Source organism: Ornithodoros turicata, chromosome 3, assembly GCF_037126465.1.
Source record: "Ornithodoros turicata isolate Travis chromosome 3, ASM3712646v1, whole genome shotgun sequence".
Lineage (NCBI taxonomy): Eukaryota > Metazoa > Arthropoda > Arachnida > Ixodida > Argasidae > Ornithodoros > Ornithodoros turicata.
The window spans coordinates 21,234,700-21,254,204 of NC_088203.1; the positions used below are offsets into that span (position 1 = coordinate 21,234,700).

A 19,505-nucleotide genomic window follows, 5' to 3' on the forward strand; every position below is an offset into this window, starting at 1 on the left:
GAGGCTAAGGTAGAGAAGCGAGCTAGCTGGGGTACGGGTAATGTGGAAACGGGGTTGGGTGTAATTGATGTATGCAGCCTCCCCGTCTGGTTCTTTCTGTCCTTTGCTATGCTAAACTTTACGAACAGAGACTGTTCTTCTGGACTGGGAGGCTGTTCCTCATCATTGGCATGTTATGTAAGTGCCCCAGTGTAGGAGTGCTGATAATTTCGACCAACTGGGGTTCTTTTCTCGTCCGCCGGAAATCTCCGACACGCGGTACTGGAAGCAATTTTTACCTCCCCTATATTGCTACCGTCCTCGGCCGGAGCGATTTTCAGCTCAGCAAGCTAACACGTTACCGACTCAACACCTAGCCCAGGGTGACGACGGCCAGGGATGAAGATGGGCACAAGGACAGTCTGTTCCAAATCTCGGTGGCTTTCGTCCTGAGGATCTTCCCCACAGGTTCGGTGGATTCTCTACATGTCCTGCAACTGCTCTCCAACAGTTTTCGCAGAATGTTTACTGCATGCGAATATTCACAATTCCAGTTCAGTTACCACGTTGCGGAGTGTGAGCCGGATTCTGATGGGCACACTTTTGACAATCGAAACAAGGACAATAATTGCAAATTAGGAGCTTGAACGGACGCCTGGTTTATTTCTTAATGTACGGGTCAGATACGTCGCAGTGGGGCAAGTCGTTCATGTTTTCTTGAACCCGAAAGATTGTACCAAATTTCTGCTTGCGCTTCTCCACGGGTCCCGCGCAGTTTTCCGTGACGTCATATCCAAAGTCGAATACCACCCAACTGCCCGTGAAGTTGTAGAGCTGGTACGCGTAGCACATCTGGAAGGCACAGAGACATGCTATGTAATAACAGGCTTGAGTGGAAGGGTCTATACGGATCGATGAAGCGCACCAGTGCCTGAACAACAATTTCAATTTATGATCAAATTCACAAGTGATAACGCTCTGATTCTGTGCGGGGAAAGTTCTTCAGTGGTGGTGTTCCGTAGACCGTGAATGGACCCCGCGCATTTCCACGGTTTGATATGACACAATAATATATTTGCCCGTTTCAAATGAGACATTAGTTTAGGTGTAATCAGTACTTCCCAGACTACGTACCGCCTCACTACCTCGGAGGATCGGGAGTGCCTCCGCCACCATTGGATTTGTCGGACAGATTATTAAACTTTCGAATTCGCAATCTAATTCAGGTTTTGTACGGTACTGGGCGTACGTTAGTTGTGTATAGGACGCGCACGCAGCGCGCGAGCGTGCGAGCATCGACGGAGCTCATTAAGGAGGACACCACTAAAGGTCGCGCAGCTCCTGTCAGTGAGACCAGCAGCAGACCAGCTGAATGTTTCATTTCATTTATTTATTTATTATATTGTATTATATGATTGTTTATGTGGCAGATAGTTCGCGTAAAATATTTTAGCGGTATGCAGGCTGGAAGTAAGGAGGAGACGAGAGGCCATCTAGTAAGTGACATGCATCACTCCGCCCGTGATTCGCTGCGCGAGTGCCGCGCGAGGATTGAAAGATAACGATGTCGCTTGCTACGTGTCAGTTACGTGAGACTTGGGCCAAGGACGAGCGTTTGTTTCCATAGACGCTACCAATATGAGTGTGACCGTCGGCAGCATAGCTCGCCGGTATGAATGCTGCCTCCACAAGTGCTTTAACACGGCCTACATAGCAGGTTCATACCATAAGTTCATTATAGATTTTAGAGTTTCGCGCAGGTTTCGTAACAATGGCTTTCGTTTCCTCCAGAAGCACTCTTTTGCTCTGTAAAAACTGATCAGACATAATGCGTAGAGGTGAGTGCGGGTAAACAAACTTGGACCCGCACCCGCACAGTACCCGCCCGTGTGTGACCCGTACCCGCAAGAATTTAATCTGCGCGACCCGCACCCGCAGTGCTGTCTGTATACCCGCATACCCGCATTGGGACCCGCAGAGGGAAGTGTTCCACCTTTCCGCTTGCATGACGAACTAGCACTGGGAACGGGACAGAGAGAGGAGACGACAGGACAGGTGCTAGGTCTCCTCTCTCTGTCCCGTTCCCAGTGCTAGTTCGTCATGCAAGATCAACACCAACACGCCCGGTTTTTCACCTTGATGACCTTTCCGCTGTTTCTATTTTAAAACAATGAAAATTCTGAGTGTTGGCTAGGTGTCTCGGATGGCTTCAATCGTATGCCAATAAAATGGCAATTCAACAGAGAGCATTAAATTAAGCATTTTACCCGCTACTCGCAGCGATAGCGAATTCCTACCCGCAAATGGTGACGATGTGCGGGTAACTGCGGGTAGCGGCTGGTATACCCGCACCCGCGCTCAGCAATAGTAATGGGTCGACGGGAAAGTGCAACCATAACTCATCGAACCCCTACATACTATAGGTAGACTGAGACGGCATCAGACAGACGCGGCCTCGCTGGTTCCACAGGAAACGAATGGGCGTTTGTGCGTTATCGTACCTTGATAAGCGCTGTGTACATCCAGTCGTAGATGTAGGTGTGCGTCTCTGTTGGTATCCACATTACCACCTCCGAATCTTGCGGGAGGTCAAACACGTACTCGTTATGCCACCTCCCACCAGCACAGAACTGCAAAGCATGGAAGAGTTAGAACCCTTTGCACATAACAGGTTCCAAGGTATATCTAAACTGGAAGAGAACAAGCCTAAATACCAAATCAGACCCATCGGCAAAGCCACCAGCAAGAGGCGCGAGCGATCCTGGGTGTTGACAGTAGAGGTACGGTCGTAAACACAAAAACTTGGGTGTGGCTTGTGTGTGTACTAATAGGTTATTCATAATTTCAATGTAGAAAAAACTTTGTTGCCCTGCTCGTGCACATCTACGAAATCATCTACCACCCGAGTACATTTCCGTGTCCTGCTCCTTTTGCGCATGTGTCACAGTGGGCATCTCTATCCGTGCATTGTAATGCTGAGTTGGTGCACTTTTTGGGTTAAACAGGAAACGACGTTCACATCTCGGAGCTGTAGACCAAGAACCACTTGTGTGAACAGATAAATACAATGCATCCCCTGTTGCTGGCCCCGCCAAAAAAAATTTCCTCATGGGACGTGCGGCCATGATAGCGTGAGTGTTAGCAGGAATCAGCTGTGCACCAACGATGCCATATTTCGTTGCAATTTACCTATAATAGCCACTCACTGAAAAAATGCAAACGTCTAATCACTACGTGTAAGTGTAGCTCTAGCAGAGAAATGGAACTGATATGGAAATGGAAGTGAATCTTCCTAATTTCTGCGTGGTCATCACGATGCCCTTCAGTCTGGAATTGTATAAATCTGTGATAACTCTATGTATTTCGAATTGATATGTTTAATTAATCCCGAAGTGATTTATTTTTCTGTATTCTCGTCTGGTGTTGTTGCTTGGGTGAGGGAAAGGGTATACAACGCAAACAAAGTGCGCGAATGTAAACGTGCCATGGCTAATTATGCACTATTTATTATTCATAGTGCTGACGTCATCCCTGACGTCATTTATTTACAATCGTAGTAGTCCGCTCAACGGATGGATGGCGTTGACCGTCTCTATCATGGCGTCATTCTGAAGACACAGGGACCTATGGGAGTTGCGCTACCTGTTTAGATATATCTTGCCCTTTCTGCGATCACTGCTTTAATATAGGTATTTTACAGAGAACATTTCGGAGAAGGCTGACTCTTGCACGCTCATTAGATAAGGTTTGTTATTCTCTTTTTTTTTTCTCGGTCGTCCTGGCCTACCGTTTTGCCAGCATCATCCGCAAAACGAACGGCTATACGAGTGAGGCCGTTAGTCAGCTTAGTGTCAATTTCAATCTTCCAATATCACGTGTGCCAACACGCAGAAAGCTCTGCGGCGCAATTGCAATAGATGTCCCGTAGAACAAGAGAGCTATTTGCAAAAAGCAATCAACTCAAAGAGTATAGTACATGGAGGGAGACATAACAGCAGGAGCCCAAAGCGTACTCGAGAGGGAACAAGAGCCTGCAAGTGATGCATGAACAGACTAAAGTCGACGTAAAGAGAGAAAAAAAAGTGCGATGTACGTGATTTTAGTATGCGTAACCGACCAACCCAAATTTTAACGCTGTTTAGCATGAACGGGGGGTAAGTTTTAGTTTTCATGGAGACGAGTAAGGGGTCACGTTACCTCAGAAGGCCAGTGATGAGGCTCTCCACGCGCCATCTCTCCTCGCTACGATCCCACTTCTCTATGAAGCTCGAAACTGTGGAATGCAAGCCACTCTAAAACTGAGTGTACAAAACTAGCAGTGACGTCACACAGATGTCCACCAATTCGAGCTTCACTTTTCCGTGGAATGAGGCTCCTCCTGTCATTACTTCCTCCATGGCACAGGCTAAACAGAATGGGATACGAAAAAAAAAAAATTGCCTGGCATTTATCAGCCAAACGCTGGTCAAACAAGGATCTGCGCCACGAACTATTGCTGAGGTGCCAGTTTGATGAGTTCAGAACAACGACAAATTGGCTGGTCCTGTTCTTCGCTGTTTCTGTTTCCACTTTGTCAGTCCTCTCAACCCCTCAAACTCAAGGAGATACCAGCGTCGTCGCAATTACACTTCGTTCTATATTGCTAAGGTGCATGTACCCTACGAGAACTGATGATATGACTTAGTGCAGGACTTACGAGTTCTGACGGCGCTATCCTTTCTGTCTTGTCGCAGTACCCGTCTGTACCATTTGGGGATATGCGAAGTCCCGCAGCTGACAGCGATAGGAATGTTCGTATCGATGACGGCAGGTTGACAGACTGCATAAATTCCAGGGTGTGCACCTTCGAGAAAAAAAGAAGAAAAGCTTCGTGTAAGTGCTCATCTTTAAAGCGTACTCATGCGGTCTAGTTAAGGTTCGCTTCCGGAAAGAGTTGGCTACACCGTCCCAAAATTGTTTTCTTCGCTCTGCTTTTCTCCGGCGCTCTAAGGAAGCAATATACTGGGTATATATGTATTTTTTTTTTCGATACAGATTTTTCATTGAACTCTATAAGGGCTATAGACATCCTGTTTTCACTTCTATCATCTCTGGGCCGGCGGGCGTTCTTCGCCATCTGTTGCTCAACCGTCGAATGACCAATTACCCAGAAATCGCTAATGAACTTTTTCATTATAAAAGCTACCAAGTTGTCCCAATGATAAAACCTGCGGACACGTGATATCGTAGCCGTAGCCGTTCAGAACAAAAATCCGTTGGATAGAACGTCCGGAAAAACACCACTTTTTTTCTTCTTTACCTTGTTCATTGCGCATCTTCGGAGACGCGTCTTTCCTTCGCTCCCAATGTGGGAGGGTGAAGGACCACAGTGCCGCCTCATGCGTCGAAGATGAGCTTTAACTTACGGAAACAAAACAAAACCAAATGTATCGGGTGACGCTATCGGAACAGCCCTGATCTCCTAATCTTTTTCTAGAACGGAAGAGGCGATAGTGTGGTCTTTCACCATCTCACATTGGAGGTGAAGGAAAGACCCCAAGCAGCACAATGTACTGAAAGTCGAGTGCAATAGGGGTGGACGGTATGTGTCTTATCGATGTTCTTTAGTTTCACGAGTCCGTTCAAGGCCTTCCACCTACCCGTCCACCCCTATTGCACCCGACTTTCAGTACATTTTGCTGCTTGGGACGCGCCTTCGAAGACTCACAATAAACAAAACAGAGAAAGATTATGTAACTTCAGGAATTTTTTGCGGACGATCTATCAAACTGATTTTTATATCACACTTGCTATCAAACGGCTAATATATCAGATGACCGAAGGGAACATATGCTCTCATTGGGACTACTTCGTAGCCTTTATAATTAAAAAATAATTAGCGATGTTTAGTTAATTATTCATTCAACGGTTGAGCAACAGGTGGCCAAGAACGTCTCCTCGTCCCAAAGATGATAGAAGTGAAAAGTGAATGTCTATAGGCCTGCTAGTTCTTTTTTTTTCTTTTTTCATGAAAATCTGTATCGGAAAAAAAGCCACCCTGTATTTGGCGCGAGCGTGCAGAACATGCTATCAAACGCCAAAACCATTATTTCCATTCGCAGCGACCTGGAAAGCTGCAGCAAGCTTGTCGAATTTGTTGATTGCAATCAATTCTCGGACTGCTACTCTAAGGAATCACATCATTTTGGCCCAAGTAGAGCGGGCAGGTGGGCAGAGAGAAGCGATTTTGTTGCATCACCCATAGACTCCCATGTATTGAAAATTTGAAAAATTTTAAATTCGCCAAAAATCAGTGGATTGCGTCAGGCCTTCAAAAATGAGTCATTCCCTAGATAAACTCGAGGAGAACACTCCTGTACTTGCTTCGTGTGGAAATTTTCGTGCGGAACCCTGCGAACAAAAATTCCCCATATACTTCCGTAAAGATCAACATCACGAATCGTAAGGGTTTTCCACTCAGTCCAGGGAAAGCAATATGCTCTCAGTGTACTAAGTACGGCATAAAAAGACAGCATTTGTAGTCTTGGACACGTTATCGAAGAAAATGGACTAACTACCCGCGGACGTGTCATTAGGTCAGTTGACCAAGTGTCACAAGGCGCCTTTTGCAAATCTCTGACACGTCGCACCATCGCCGTTAGAAGGACATTGAAGAAGAATGTTGTAACGAAATGCGTTACTAGTTATTTTTTTGTGAATTAACGAAGTCATAATGTTACGGGGAAAAAATATGACACACCCTTTTTTTTTTGGCCCGAAACTCCTTTTGGAGCTGATGAAAGATGAAAGTCACAGAAAAGGATTCCAGCCTCAGAACATCAGTTCTCTCATCCTTTTGGAACGTTAGAATATTATGATGGAATATTCGAGTACCATGTGACGTAGTTGGAGTTGGAATTAGAAAAGAAAAATATGGCGATGGTGGCTCCTACAAAACACATGAGCCATCTATTCCAAAGCACTTGAAGGAATAGAACAAGTAAGTCCAAAAAGTTACAGGCGCTGCAATGATGACCAGAATCCGATGACAAAATCCGATGCGTCGTCCGAGAGTCAAGAGGGAGGTAAATCGGACTATAGGCTCCCCTCTCATTTTCAAGATGTGTGAAATGTAACGTTAGCTGTCAACTATTCGTGGGAACGTAGTCAACGACGTCCTCAATTTAATTATTTTGTAGTTAACTACAGTAGTCAGTAGGTTATAAGCAGTAGGCTGTACGCCCCGAAACAGAGCTTCACTCTACATGTGCCGACCATCTATTTCGAATGATACGTATTGCTTGTGATTCGTGGGCAGGTGAAGCGTGCATGCCTTTTTGTTGCAATTAAGGCGCAGACTCAAATTGTCATACGAAGAGTGGGGCAGTTGTCATGAAGGGAAAGTGCACGGCGCTCATAATGTGATACGTGAAGGGCACAGCATACATCACGCGCAATATGTCACGTGCCCGTCTTTCACGTTTATTTTTTTTAATTTCACACCACCCGTTAGCTCGTTTGACGGCTTGGGGCTTAAATTGCTAACATGGAGCTTCGCCAATTGCACGTCGAACCAACTAACGGTCTTCGATCGATACAGCGACAATAACCATAAAGACGACCGAGACACACGGACACAGAAGACGACACACGCAAGTTCTGAAGTTCTCGGTTTTCTTCGTGGATCTATAGCGTGTACCCTTTCCCTTGTTTCATTAGAACAACAATGACGTTCTGAATAGCGGTTGGTACTCCTCAGAATCATTACGAAAAATAAAACAAAACAACAACCTCACACGCCGGTTGAGTGCTTAACGTGCTATCGTGTGTGTGTAAATACTCCCCCTTTTCACTTGCCCTTTCATTTACTGAGCAGATTGTCCGTGTGACTCACTGCTACTCAAAAGCCAAAGGGACAGTGCTCTCAGGCGGTTGGAGTCTGCCACATTCGCCACCTTGACGTGTGATTTCGACGACGATATCCTTATTATGGTGAGCCGAAGACTGGTGCGCACCCCCGGGTAGTGCGTATCTCAGTGACTCCATGCGTTGCTGCCAGTACCTATCGTGGGTAACCAACACTGTATACGTGTAATCTGTCGTATGCTGGCAGGCTATAAAGCCCACAACAGTTGGATTGCACAATATGCCTGTAGTGCTCCTTTAAAGAAGCAATTCTCCGATAAGCTCTTAACGCAGAAGGTATGCGGAACAGAAGCATCAAATGCATGGGACTCTTGCAATCGTAGTGTAAGCCACATTTCTCCTTTGAACCATAGTAAGCAGCTGCCAACTTACAAAGAGAGGTTGGTCTTTGGGGATCTGGGTATAGTCAGAGACATCCCAGATGGACGAGCCTGTCGGTGTGCATTCGGTACCCTGGTGGAGCTTCCTGTAGGTCGTGCGGAAGAGGACACCTGTGGGATTGGTGGCACTGCAAATAATCCCCACGAGAATTACAGCGTTGCAGGCACACAGCATTTCTTCCTTTCTTTCCTTTTCTTTTTTCAACGATACGTACTTCTGTGGTTTTTGTCAGTAATTTCTCATACACCCTTACGAGAGCACTTCGCCGCATAACCACTGCACAGAGTGGTACGGTTAACACTCCTGGTGTGCGGCAAACGAGGCGTACACCGTTGTGAGACTTGACACACTATTAGTTAACTGCTCCCACCTTGCGTTTTCAACACAACACGGGAGATAACGATGACATTCCGGGTATGGTTGGCTAGAAGGGTGTCATGCGTTGTAGTTTTCCCTTAACAGTGTCGCTTGCGTGGTCTTCAGTATAGTCTGTGTGTGTGCACTTATACCTGCGTTATACATGTGTACCCCGTACATACGCGTCGTCTAGAACGCCACTGAAGCAGGGGCCCGCTGCAACTGAGGACTGCTTATGGAAAGTCGCTGAACGGCACACGTTTCAGCACACACTGCAAGAAATACTGTGTTAGCAGTTCCGAAGGGGAATGACAGGGCAATGAAACATACTTTCGGGAAGGTATTTTAAATTGCTTAATATGCGAGATATTTTTTCAGATACAGCGACGTGATGGGAATGCCGTGGGAACTGCCGCAGTTCAATCGCAGCACGCCGACGGTCCCCCAGCAGGACCCAGAGCAGAGTTGACAGCACGCGCAATTCCATTTGAGCACTCCCTTCTGTGATTTGCTTTTATAATAAACAAAAAAGTTTCTCTACGCTCCGCTGTCGCCGTACTGTTGGACCCGTCGAAAGTCGCGTGAAATGGACGCCACGGTTTCGTGCTGGTTAGAATGCTAGGGCGCTCCCATTTTAATATTATTTAGCTAATCCGTGTTTACACAACACACTCATGGGAAAGTGGGCGATACACAGGGATAACTTTGCCCGGCGCATCCAAGGCCATCGGCACAGCAGCGCATGCGCATGAGCAGTTGTAAAAACGGTCTGTTGACAGCCCGATAGCTGAGTGAAATAGCGCATTGGAGCACCGCACCACGCGAGAAGTACGAGGTGTTGCATCGAAGTAATGCCGCTGCTCCCGCGGCGTTTGAACTGGCAACAGGTGACATTCCTACCCGCTACTCATACTCGATGAGTAGACATCTTGTTTACATTCACTTCGAGCTTCAACGGTACGCCGTTGCAGCTGGACCTCTGTACCGACACTGCGTCACGAAAATGGAGCGCGAAAAATACGCATATCGTTGTGCAATGAAATTTAGTGTTAGGCTTGGTAAAAATGTGGCTTAGACTTTCGAGCAGTTGAAGGAGAGCCTATGAGTACAGTGCGTTATACCGGCCTAAAGTGCCCATGCGGCCTTTCCTGTGTGCCGAGGAAGTGTGACGGGCGAAATCTCCCTTCGGAAGACCTCCCACTTCGACAGCTAATGAAAACGTGGATAACGTGAGAACTGTATGTTGCGAAGGAGACGAATAAAAAGGCAAACACAATGAAGTCGCACTTCCAACCCAAGCAGCACGCCAATATTGGACGCATACGGGCTGCTGCCAAGGTTACCAATATTGGTCAAATACGGGCTGCCAATATGGGACCAAAATTGGGAGTTCAACCAGGCTCTATATTGGACCAATATGGGCAGCCTATATTGGGAAGCCCATTTTGCCCATATTGCGCCAATATTTTCGTGATATTTTCGTAATAATAAAGCTTTATATCCGGTTTAATACCCACCACAGATATTACTTCTCTCTTGTTTCTCATTTCTACAGACCTTATTGATCCACGTTGCATAGCCTTACAAAAACAGCACCGCACCGCCCAAAAAATGAAGAACAGGTGCTATGCCCGTCTTCCTGAAGGACCCAGGCAGTCCCACGTGTAGGGGATTAAAAAAAAATGAAGATGTAGACGCCAGAAAGAAAAGTGAGAAGCTCCAGCCAGCGCCAGGCGAGAGAGAAAGAGTGTAACCGTATACTCAGAATCCAAAGGGTATTCTCAAGTGTATTGAGACGAAAGGGTGCGTCAGTTCATCGGTGTGAGCGGCGTTGTTCGGAACCATTCCTTTGTGTACCAAAAATGTATTGTGTATTGATGTGTAACACTGTTGGGAAGAAATAAACTACAAGATTACCCAACACACGGAACTACAATACGAGACATCCCTCAGGAGCCTTCATTGGGATCGCAGTAGTGTATGCACCAAAAATTTCCAACCCGCTCCGAGATACAAAGGAGGCGAACACTTTAGTGACAGTGACGGACATACGCCTCTCAACTCACACTTCCTGCACCAACTTGAAAGCGCCTAGCTTTACAGAAGAGTCATCCTATCCTATCAAACATTGGGCTGTTCACTTCACCTGGCGCAATTCCGTCATCATTTTAGCCATTTTAGAACCAGCGACATTTTAGCCCGTATGAAACGCCCCATCCGACTGTCGCGCATGCGCATTAGTTGTAGGACGCGTGATTTTGCTCAAACGACCACGCTCTCTGTCGGCTCAACCAATTGGCATTGGAATCGCGAAGCAAGATGGCGGCTCCATCCAGCAAGTGGAAAGTTGAGTTGTCGAGTTCTAGTGAATGTTATGATAGGATCGCCACGTATGTCGACTGTTTCGAACAATGTGTATCATCTGCGGGAAGTTGAAGTTGTTGGATGCAACGACGTATTGAATTGGGCATTTCACACGCTTCAACGTCCAATCCTGCGGTGCTGCTTGGGCATTTGTGCAACACGGCTACGTACCATTTTACTGCATTTTCATTCCAAATGGGTTGTACACGGGCAATATGGGGCACATATTGCCAGAATTCTCCCCATGTTGGCTCAAACTGGGCAATGTGGGGTCCATATTGCCCAGTTTGAGCCAATATGGAAGAATCTTGGCGAAACAGGTCCCATATTGGACTCGTATCGCCAATGAACAGCCAATATGGGCACAATATTGTGTGCTGTTGGGGAATAGTAAGGAAGACCAAATTACGCAAACTAAACATTGCGTAGGCTGTATCCGATATCTTCGTTCTCTGTCCCTTCTGTATATCCTCTTCTTTATTATTAAACATATCGCCCCCCCTTCTGTACCCCAAAGAAACACGTCCCCTTGCTAATCAGGTTTTCCTGTTTACTTGTGAAAGTTGCCATCGGGAAACTAACGCATTTGCAATTTTCCACGACTTGTCTGACATATACATCATTTGAGGAATATAAAATTTTGGTGGAACGAAATCTCGGTTAATATTCACACTCAATAGTATGGTTCGGTAACTGAACCCAACACATCTCCTGTGAAGACAAACAAAGTTATTACCCTTGTTATTTTACCAACCATCAACCAACCAACCCAACATGTATTCCGTCCAACAAACAAAGTAAACAAGTTTCCCCTGATTTCATTTGATTTCACGGCCCCTGTATTTGGTTTGTTTGTGTTCCCAGAGTCTCTCGTTCAAACATCTGCCAGTCTCCCCGATGTGCGCACACCGGCGGAACGAGGGTATGGAATAAACGACGCTTCTCCACATGAGCCATCGCAGGATTTCTTCTGTACATACGCCATTCTTCAGACCGAAAGAATCACCCTAATAGAGTGTCTTTCGCCCAGACATATCACCGTAGACAGGTTCTGACCCTGCTCCTCTGCCACGAATTTATCCCGTTTCGGTTTCAACATATCGCGAACAACTCCTGTGATAAAATGTACCCTGTATACCCTGTCTGCTATACCTCTCTGATCTGCCCGTAGCCTTTACCACCAGGAGTGAACAGGAACGGCTATATAAGTGGACAGGCATCCAGATACAGTACACTTTTTAAAACTTAAAAAAACCCGAAGCACGTATGAGCGGCGTACAGATGTGGACAGATGGAGAGAGGACTGCAGCAGGGAGCGGCTGACAGGTGGGTTAGTATACGTCCTGGGTAGACTTCAGGGGAAACTGCCGACATTCATCTGGAAAATCTCAACGATAATCGCAGAGAGCACCAGCCGGTGGCAGGATTCGAACCCACCACCTCCCAGTCTTCAGCGCGACCTTGGCTACCACCAGCGATCTCGACACCTGAACCCGCTCATCCATGCCGGTGGTGTACAGAACGCTGAGAATCTGAGCTAAGCCCAGTAGACGATGGATTACGCTCGGATCGGCAAAATGTTTAGGTTTGGGCAGGCACGGGCCTAGAAAATAAGGCCCGTGCAAAGCTCTGGTGTTCCTCTTGCTCTGGGTTTCATGTACTGCCTTAGAGCTACCGTGGACAGAGCACGTGCGAGCATCCCTCAATAGCTTCCACAGGGATGCTCCCTGTGCTACGGTGATTTCTACATTATTATCGAAGTTATATTACGCTACGCAGTGTCCGATCTCTTCTTCGCGACAGGAACTGTACCCCGAAAGGAGATTCTCCATAGTCACGGGACACAAATCACCTTTTGAAGCGTCTCTAGGCGTACCGTGCGAGATGGGTATTAGGTATTACTAGGGATATTAACCATTCATGGAACATCGTATAATATATATTACCTAACTAGGGACTTGAAGACCTTCTTGGGCAGGTTCGACAGGTCCGAGTGGTCGGACGGTAGGATAGAGATGCCTATGATGATGCACATCTTCTCGGTTTTCATTCTGCGGATCGTCTGCAAATATGTTGAAGCGTCAGATAGATAAAGTTTAGAAATGGAGTATGTCATACGTTTATCAGCGTTGTGACGGCTGTGAAGTCGGCGTCTACAGATTTCGGAGTAAGCTCCAGATCGAGCACTGCGAAGTTTTTGAATCCTTTATTCCAATACTCGTTGAAAGCCTGTTTTCCTTCCGGTTTCTTGAGTTGCACATTGGTATGGCCAACATGGCTGTAATGAAATAAGAAATCTGAAGTGAAAAACCGCAGATTAACGACAGAACGTGAGCAGCGTGCAATTTATCCACATCATAACGATTTCTGTGAATTTTATACCACCACAACCTTATCGTAATCGTTGCGATTTCGCAAAAAAAAAAAAAAAGAAAAAATCTATGGAGATAGGATTTACCGACTTCGGTGGGGGTCACCTGATTGTGCGCGCAAATCCAAAGACTGCTAGTGCGATGTTCGTTTGCGAATATTTTCCCTGCATGGCAGTCTCCTTCCACAGTGTGACGGAGCCTTGCAGCGATTTTGACGTCACTCAAACCACGTTCAAAAATGGCATGTGTCTGCATAACAATTGCGGCTATAAGCCATGCAAAGACACCGACAGCAGGAAAGAGTGGGAGAAACAGGATAGATATGGGAATCACTACGCCGTCCGGGCCAACTTGCGGAACATAGTGACAGAAAGTTGACAGAAAAAGAACGCTATTGTGAATTCAGGTGAACGGCACAGCCGACGGTGGCATTCGATTGCATCATTTCGCGGTCCAGTCCTTAGAAGAAGTGGAGGCAGCGTCACCTCATACCACGCCCTTGATGTTCAGTATATGTTCAGTATAGTGATTGTATAGTGAAGAGTATGTATTCGCAGGAGTTTATGCTTGTCTGCAAGACCATGAAGGGACAGTCGCACAAGGAAAACGGTCTCCCGTAAAGGTGCTTAGATATTAAAGGAATTTAAAGGTCAGCGCTGCTTTCACGGCCGCAGAAGCTGCATCGGCGTGACGTCACCCCCTAAGCGGAGGAGTCAGAGCGCGGTTCTCAGAGGAGGAAAGGCGCTGTCCAGACTCCTCTGAGACGCCCCTGCGGCCACGGCCACTGTGGCTGCGGCATTCACTTTGTCGAGGTCGCGTCCTCATTGCTTCTCAGGGAGCGCAGTTTTGTCGTTTTTCCAGAGAGCGAATTCCGGACTACTCCCAACATCCGGCGTCTGCTCTCGTCATGTATTCCGTCCAATAATAGTCGAACTGCGCCATTGTTTCGCGTGGGATTTTCGATAAGGTGGTCAGTGGTCCAGGAGGAATAAAATGACAGCATAGTTTTGCGACCGTCTGGGATTATCGCGACCGCCCTCATACACGTTACGTATGACCTACAGCAGCCTACACTTGAAAAACGGAACTTGAGCAGAACGGCAATGCTAATCACTGTCGAGGCTAATTATCATCCTTGTGTTGTGGAAAACACGACGGGGACCTCTTCTTGCGACGTTATAATGGGTAATAAAGTGAAAAAAAAAGTCTCTTCGCTGAATGAAAGATGTTCCATCAACAGCAATACCAAAAGGAATGAGGTTCATTGGTTGTGTCGTTCGCGGTTTAAGCAAGGAAATCACAACCTATACGATTTTTCTCTTCTGTCCTTCTCGACAGGCGCAATGCGGTGGTGCGGACAGGGTGACCAATCAGCGCGGGGTGTCTTATGTTGGGACCAATGGGAGACCGCCCGGCATTGTGGCGCCTCATGACGAAAGTATGAAACTGAATAGTGAGACCGCATATTCTGGTTTCCTGGTGAAATCATGAACGACGCAACGGGACGACGAACGACGCTATGCACTCCCGCTCCTCCCCATTATGTTTTCATTCCACAAGGATAAAATTGCGCACTTCTGTGCACACAACTATACATAAGCACACTCAACAGCAGCATAAGTGCACTCCACCTTCTTGTTGTCACAAGTCATAGGCAACGTCATCCTGAGGTTATTTTAGCGCTTGGTGGCATATTGCATTTGCATGAAGTCAAGAGATGAACGTATTTTGCCAGCTTAAAATATACGGTGCTCTTTCCGCCGACATGGTTCTACTTAGTACATCTATAGCCTCCTATACTCTACATGCCTGCCCAATGATACCGGAATACACAGGCGCCGGTCGTCCACATTAGTGTCGCTAGTTTCCTAGGTCGTTGATAGCTACCTCGATGCGATATCAGCAGTATTGGTCATGACGCCGTCTTCCTACACAGACTGCTGCACGGGGTAGGCAAAGGTTGTGACTGCTCTGCATGTCCGTGTTCCCGACCTAGGAAACTGGCGCCCCCCGTACGGTTGCGTGAACAGCCGCATTTGCCTCATTGGGCAGGCATGTAGTACATAGGAGGCTATTGTACATCACATCAGGTCAGTGTGTCTAAACGCGGTGTCGTCACTACATCTTTTAAGCTGGTCATGAGTACGAGCCTCCATGTGCAAAACTGCCAGTTTTACTGCGAGACCGTGGGTTAAAATGAATTACTGGGACGACATTGCATCCAGTAAGGGCGCACAGAAAGAGCAAACGCGTCGGATACATGCGGTTTGGCCGCTCTTCACGTGCGCGGCCTTCCGTAAGGTCACGTGTGCGGTGACAGTTCTTATGACGTGTGGCCATGACCTGTCTTGAATGCATTGCGTTTGCCCAGCACGCTTTCGTCTATAGAACAATACATACGACGGCACCCCCATGTTTGGGACAAATGAAGGGAGAGAGCAAGGCCATTGGGGGGTGACTGTTGGCTAGCGGGGTGTTGCAGAACCCTTAGAGGGCAGCACAAGAACTGAACATTTTCTTCTTCTTTTGGGAAAACGTTTTTGATGATAAGTCTCATTGTCATCGAGAATAGAGTGATGATGGATGTTCGGAAAAGGAGCGCGCTATGACGAAGAGGCTTGGGGCTCTGGGAAAGACATTGCTGCGACAAAGCCAGAACATAAAAATTGGTGCCGAAACCCGGGAAACGCTTCACGGACGGAGTCTTAGTTTGCAGTGATCTACTGGTTGTTGGATAAACAGAGCCCTCAGATTGACTATGGAACGTCTCAAGGTGAAGAGGACGTCTCGGAGGGGACAAGCTATGAGGCTTGTGGGAGAAGCCAAGAATGCACTGAGCAGCACTCTTAATGACCGGAAGACCCTCGAAAGCTTGTTGGAACGCCTAGGCGTGGACCTTGAACAGCTCACGGATGCCAATTCAGAATTTGAAGGTCATCTCAAGGACGATGAACTAGAGGTGGAACATGAAATGGCTCTGGAATACGAAGAAAACTCTATAAAGGAAATTTCTAACTTAACGTGTCGCCTTGCAAGAGCTCACCTCTGTGTCGACGCCTGCCACTCAGGTGGCCGCGCCAACGGATGTGGCACTACATGGGACTCAGTCTGCCGTTCACACGCCGTCACCTCATGGTAATCACGCAGGGATCCGTCTGCAAAAGCTTCAACTGATGCGTTTCCGAGGCGACCTGTTGGAGTGGCTTCCCTTTTGGGAACAATTCAAAGGAACCGTACATAACAACAGTAACCTTTCACAACCAGAGAAGTTCTTCTACTTGAGGTCACTGTTAAATGGAGCAGCTGCAGCCGCCATATCAGGTCTACAAGCTTCGGAAGTGTGCTACAACGACGTCATTGAAATCTTGGTGGAAAGATTTCGAGACAAGCGTCGCATTGAAAGGCAGTACCTGACGAAACTGAGGACATTGCCTCCAATTAAAACTCCCGAAGATGTTCGAGGGCTTAGGAAGCTATATGATCAAGTCCAATCAAACGTGCCAGGTCTCAAAACACTGGGTGTTGAAAGCAACTCCTTTGCAACAATGCTGACAGATACTATCCTTTCAGCGTTGCCGACTGAAATGACCATGATTTATTTTCGTACTGAGACGAGAGGCCAGCAGCTTGGCACAGCACGTTTGAAAGGCAATAGAGACGGGACAAATGCTGGAGTAAGTACCGCTGGAAGAGCGATTGTTGGAACTACGTTTCTCCTAATTGAAATCGAAAGCTTTGATCACCTCAAGTTCGACGGATGTACCTATGAGGACAACGAGATGAGAGGATATCAGAGACAGTCGAATAATTGAAACAATAGTGGATTCAAGACAAGACCGGCAGCGTCAGTTCTCCACACCACTGCTCGGGAAATGGCCAACCATTGCGTATTTTGCAACACATAGCAACACATAACGAAGCTGTGCGACGCAGTCATCCCCCTGGCAGAGAAGAAAGTTGCGAGAGGATGGAGAGATAGCAAGCGAGCTGGTGGTATAGATAGCGAAGACGTATTACTACTGTATTACTACGTATTACTACTGTCGTATTACTTCAAACGTTCAGGGCATGGGCCGTAGCAGAGGAGTCATTGACGGAGACAGTAAAGAACCTTCGTGCGCCAAGACATTGCCAGCAAACTGAATCTTCCTTCTGCCGGAGAAATAGACGTCACGATAAATACCTTCGGGAACAGGACTTCCACAAAGGAGAAGCAGCGTCAGCGTTTGGTCAAACTGTGCTTACGCAGTCGGTACGGATGGGAGGTACATGTCTTTTCAGCGATCGAGGTACCCTTCATGTGTGAAGATCTTGTGACATGCCCATTGGATAACGAGGACGTGCGTACTTTTCTTCTAGGTGAAGAGTACCAAGCCGATGAACGTCGCTTCTAATGGATACGGACAGAAGATGGAATTTGCGTGCTTTTAGGCTCTTATCAAATGTGGAAGATCATGACGAGTCAGGTACGGCAAAGCAATGCCCAGAACAATCTCGCTGCCATCAACACTGCCCTATGTTGGACTTTTCAAGGACCGGTATCTCTTAGATCCTCACTCGAGAACAAAGACAGCACTCTAGTTTGTGTGCTTCGCACTGATGCCACGCACGATCTGGGAAATTGAACATCTGGGTATTACGGACGCAAACAGCAATGATGAAGACGACGACAAAGTTCTTTGTCAATTTAAGGAAACTGTGCAGAAGGTTCGCGGAAGAACGATTTCGTTCGTAATGATAATTTGGAAGTAGCCGAGAGCCGGCTCAACGGACTCCTAAAAAAGCGAAAGAAAAATGGTGTCATGGCAGGGTACCGCGCTGCAATGTGGGAGAAGGCAAGTGACGGACATGCGGAAAAAGTGCTCGGGGAGTCAGTGAACGGGAAAGAACCTCAGCAAGTATATTACATGCCGCACCAAGCTGTGGTCAAACAGGAATCAGAAACCACAAGGCTTCGTGTTGTTTTCGATGGATCATCGCATGCACCTAACGTAGCTTCACTGAACGAGTGCCTGGAGAAAGGACCGAATCTGAATACGGATCTTCTACCTGTCTTGATACGGTTCCGAATGTACCGCATCGGTCTGGCAGCAGACATTGAGAAAGCCTTTCTTCAGGTTGAGGTCCAAGAAAAGGACAGAGACGCTTTGAGGTTTCTGTGGTGTCAAGATGGTCCTACGGAAGATATTTCTCAGAATCCGGTGGAAGTGTGGAGAATGACACGTGTACCCTTCGAACGACAGCGAGCCCCTTTCTTTTGGCGGCCACACGGAGACATCACCTAGAAAACGTCAACGGGCCTTTCCAACGGACGGGATGGCAGATCGTCAATAGTGTCTACGTGTACGACCTATTGACGGGTTCATCAACTGTGCATGGAGCAATAACGATATACAACGACGCTTCATCTATCCTTCAGGATGCTGTCATGAACCTACGAAAATGGATTTCAAACCTAGAAGAGGTACGAAAACAGTTTAGTGCAGGGTGTCGGAGCGAACCGAAAACCGGAACCGAAAACCGAAAAAAACCGCTATTTTGGTGCGAACCGGAACGGAATCGAAACCGTTTACGTTTTTTTCGCTCAGGAGGGAAACCGAAAAATATATTTAACGGTTTTCGGTCCAAAAAAAAAACTTCGCCGGTTTGGACTACGGATAGGCGAATGAAACAGACGTCGTGTGCTCTGAAGTCATGTCATGGGTTACGGTTATGGGTTATGAGTTACGGTCATACGAGGGTTACGGCTACGGTGGAATGTATGTCGGTATACTATGACCCTTAGGCTCCCTTTGTAATGGTTTATCGTTCGCGCACGCACACAGACTTAGAGGTACATGTGACTCTCTAGCAATGTGCCGTACTGTTCGTTCTAATTTTATCCCGCAAACTCTCCTCAACTAAACAGCGACCCAAGGGGCCTGCATAACGGCTTCTTTATCGGTAATGTCGCGCAACGCGTCCCTTGTTTGAGAGCAGCTAAGTTGAATACATTTACGTATACGCGAGGGCAAGCCCGTGCGAAGTGGCAACTCTTTTGTGGACAGGACACGAAGAAAATAAAACGGAGCCGTCGAGCGCGTTTGTGAGTGAAGCTGTTCCTCGATTTGCGTCGTACTCGTGCGGTGGTGCTTGCTGGCTAGACAG

The 19,505-nt window shown here is 47.1% G+C and overlaps 2 protein-coding genes across 2 annotated transcripts in view; one reads left to right on the top strand and one right to left on the bottom strand.

Moving 5' to 3' along the window:
- The window catches only part of LOC135388272 (uncharacterized), a 363,678-nt gene that overhangs the window by 170,076 nt on the left and 174,097 nt on the right, over positions 1–19,505 (top strand). The window lies entirely within an intron of this gene.
- LOC135387648 (uncharacterized) overlaps positions 615–19,505 on the bottom strand; it is a 49,837-nt gene continuing 30,946 nt past the window's right edge. Inside the window, exons 7-12 of the mRNA XM_064616756.1 lie at positions 13,105–13,264; positions 12,933–13,048; positions 8,257–8,392; positions 4,676–4,822; positions 2,481–2,609; positions 615–831 (exon numbers count right to left, since the gene is read on the bottom strand). Coding sequence (XP_064472826.1) covers positions 640–831; positions 2,481–2,609; positions 4,676–4,822; positions 8,257–8,392; positions 12,933–13,048; positions 13,105–13,264 — 880 coding nt within the window. The 3' untranslated portion in view covers positions 615–639. The remainder of the gene's footprint in view (positions 832–2,480; positions 2,610–4,675; positions 4,823–8,256; positions 8,393–12,932; positions 13,049–13,104; positions 13,265–19,505) is intronic.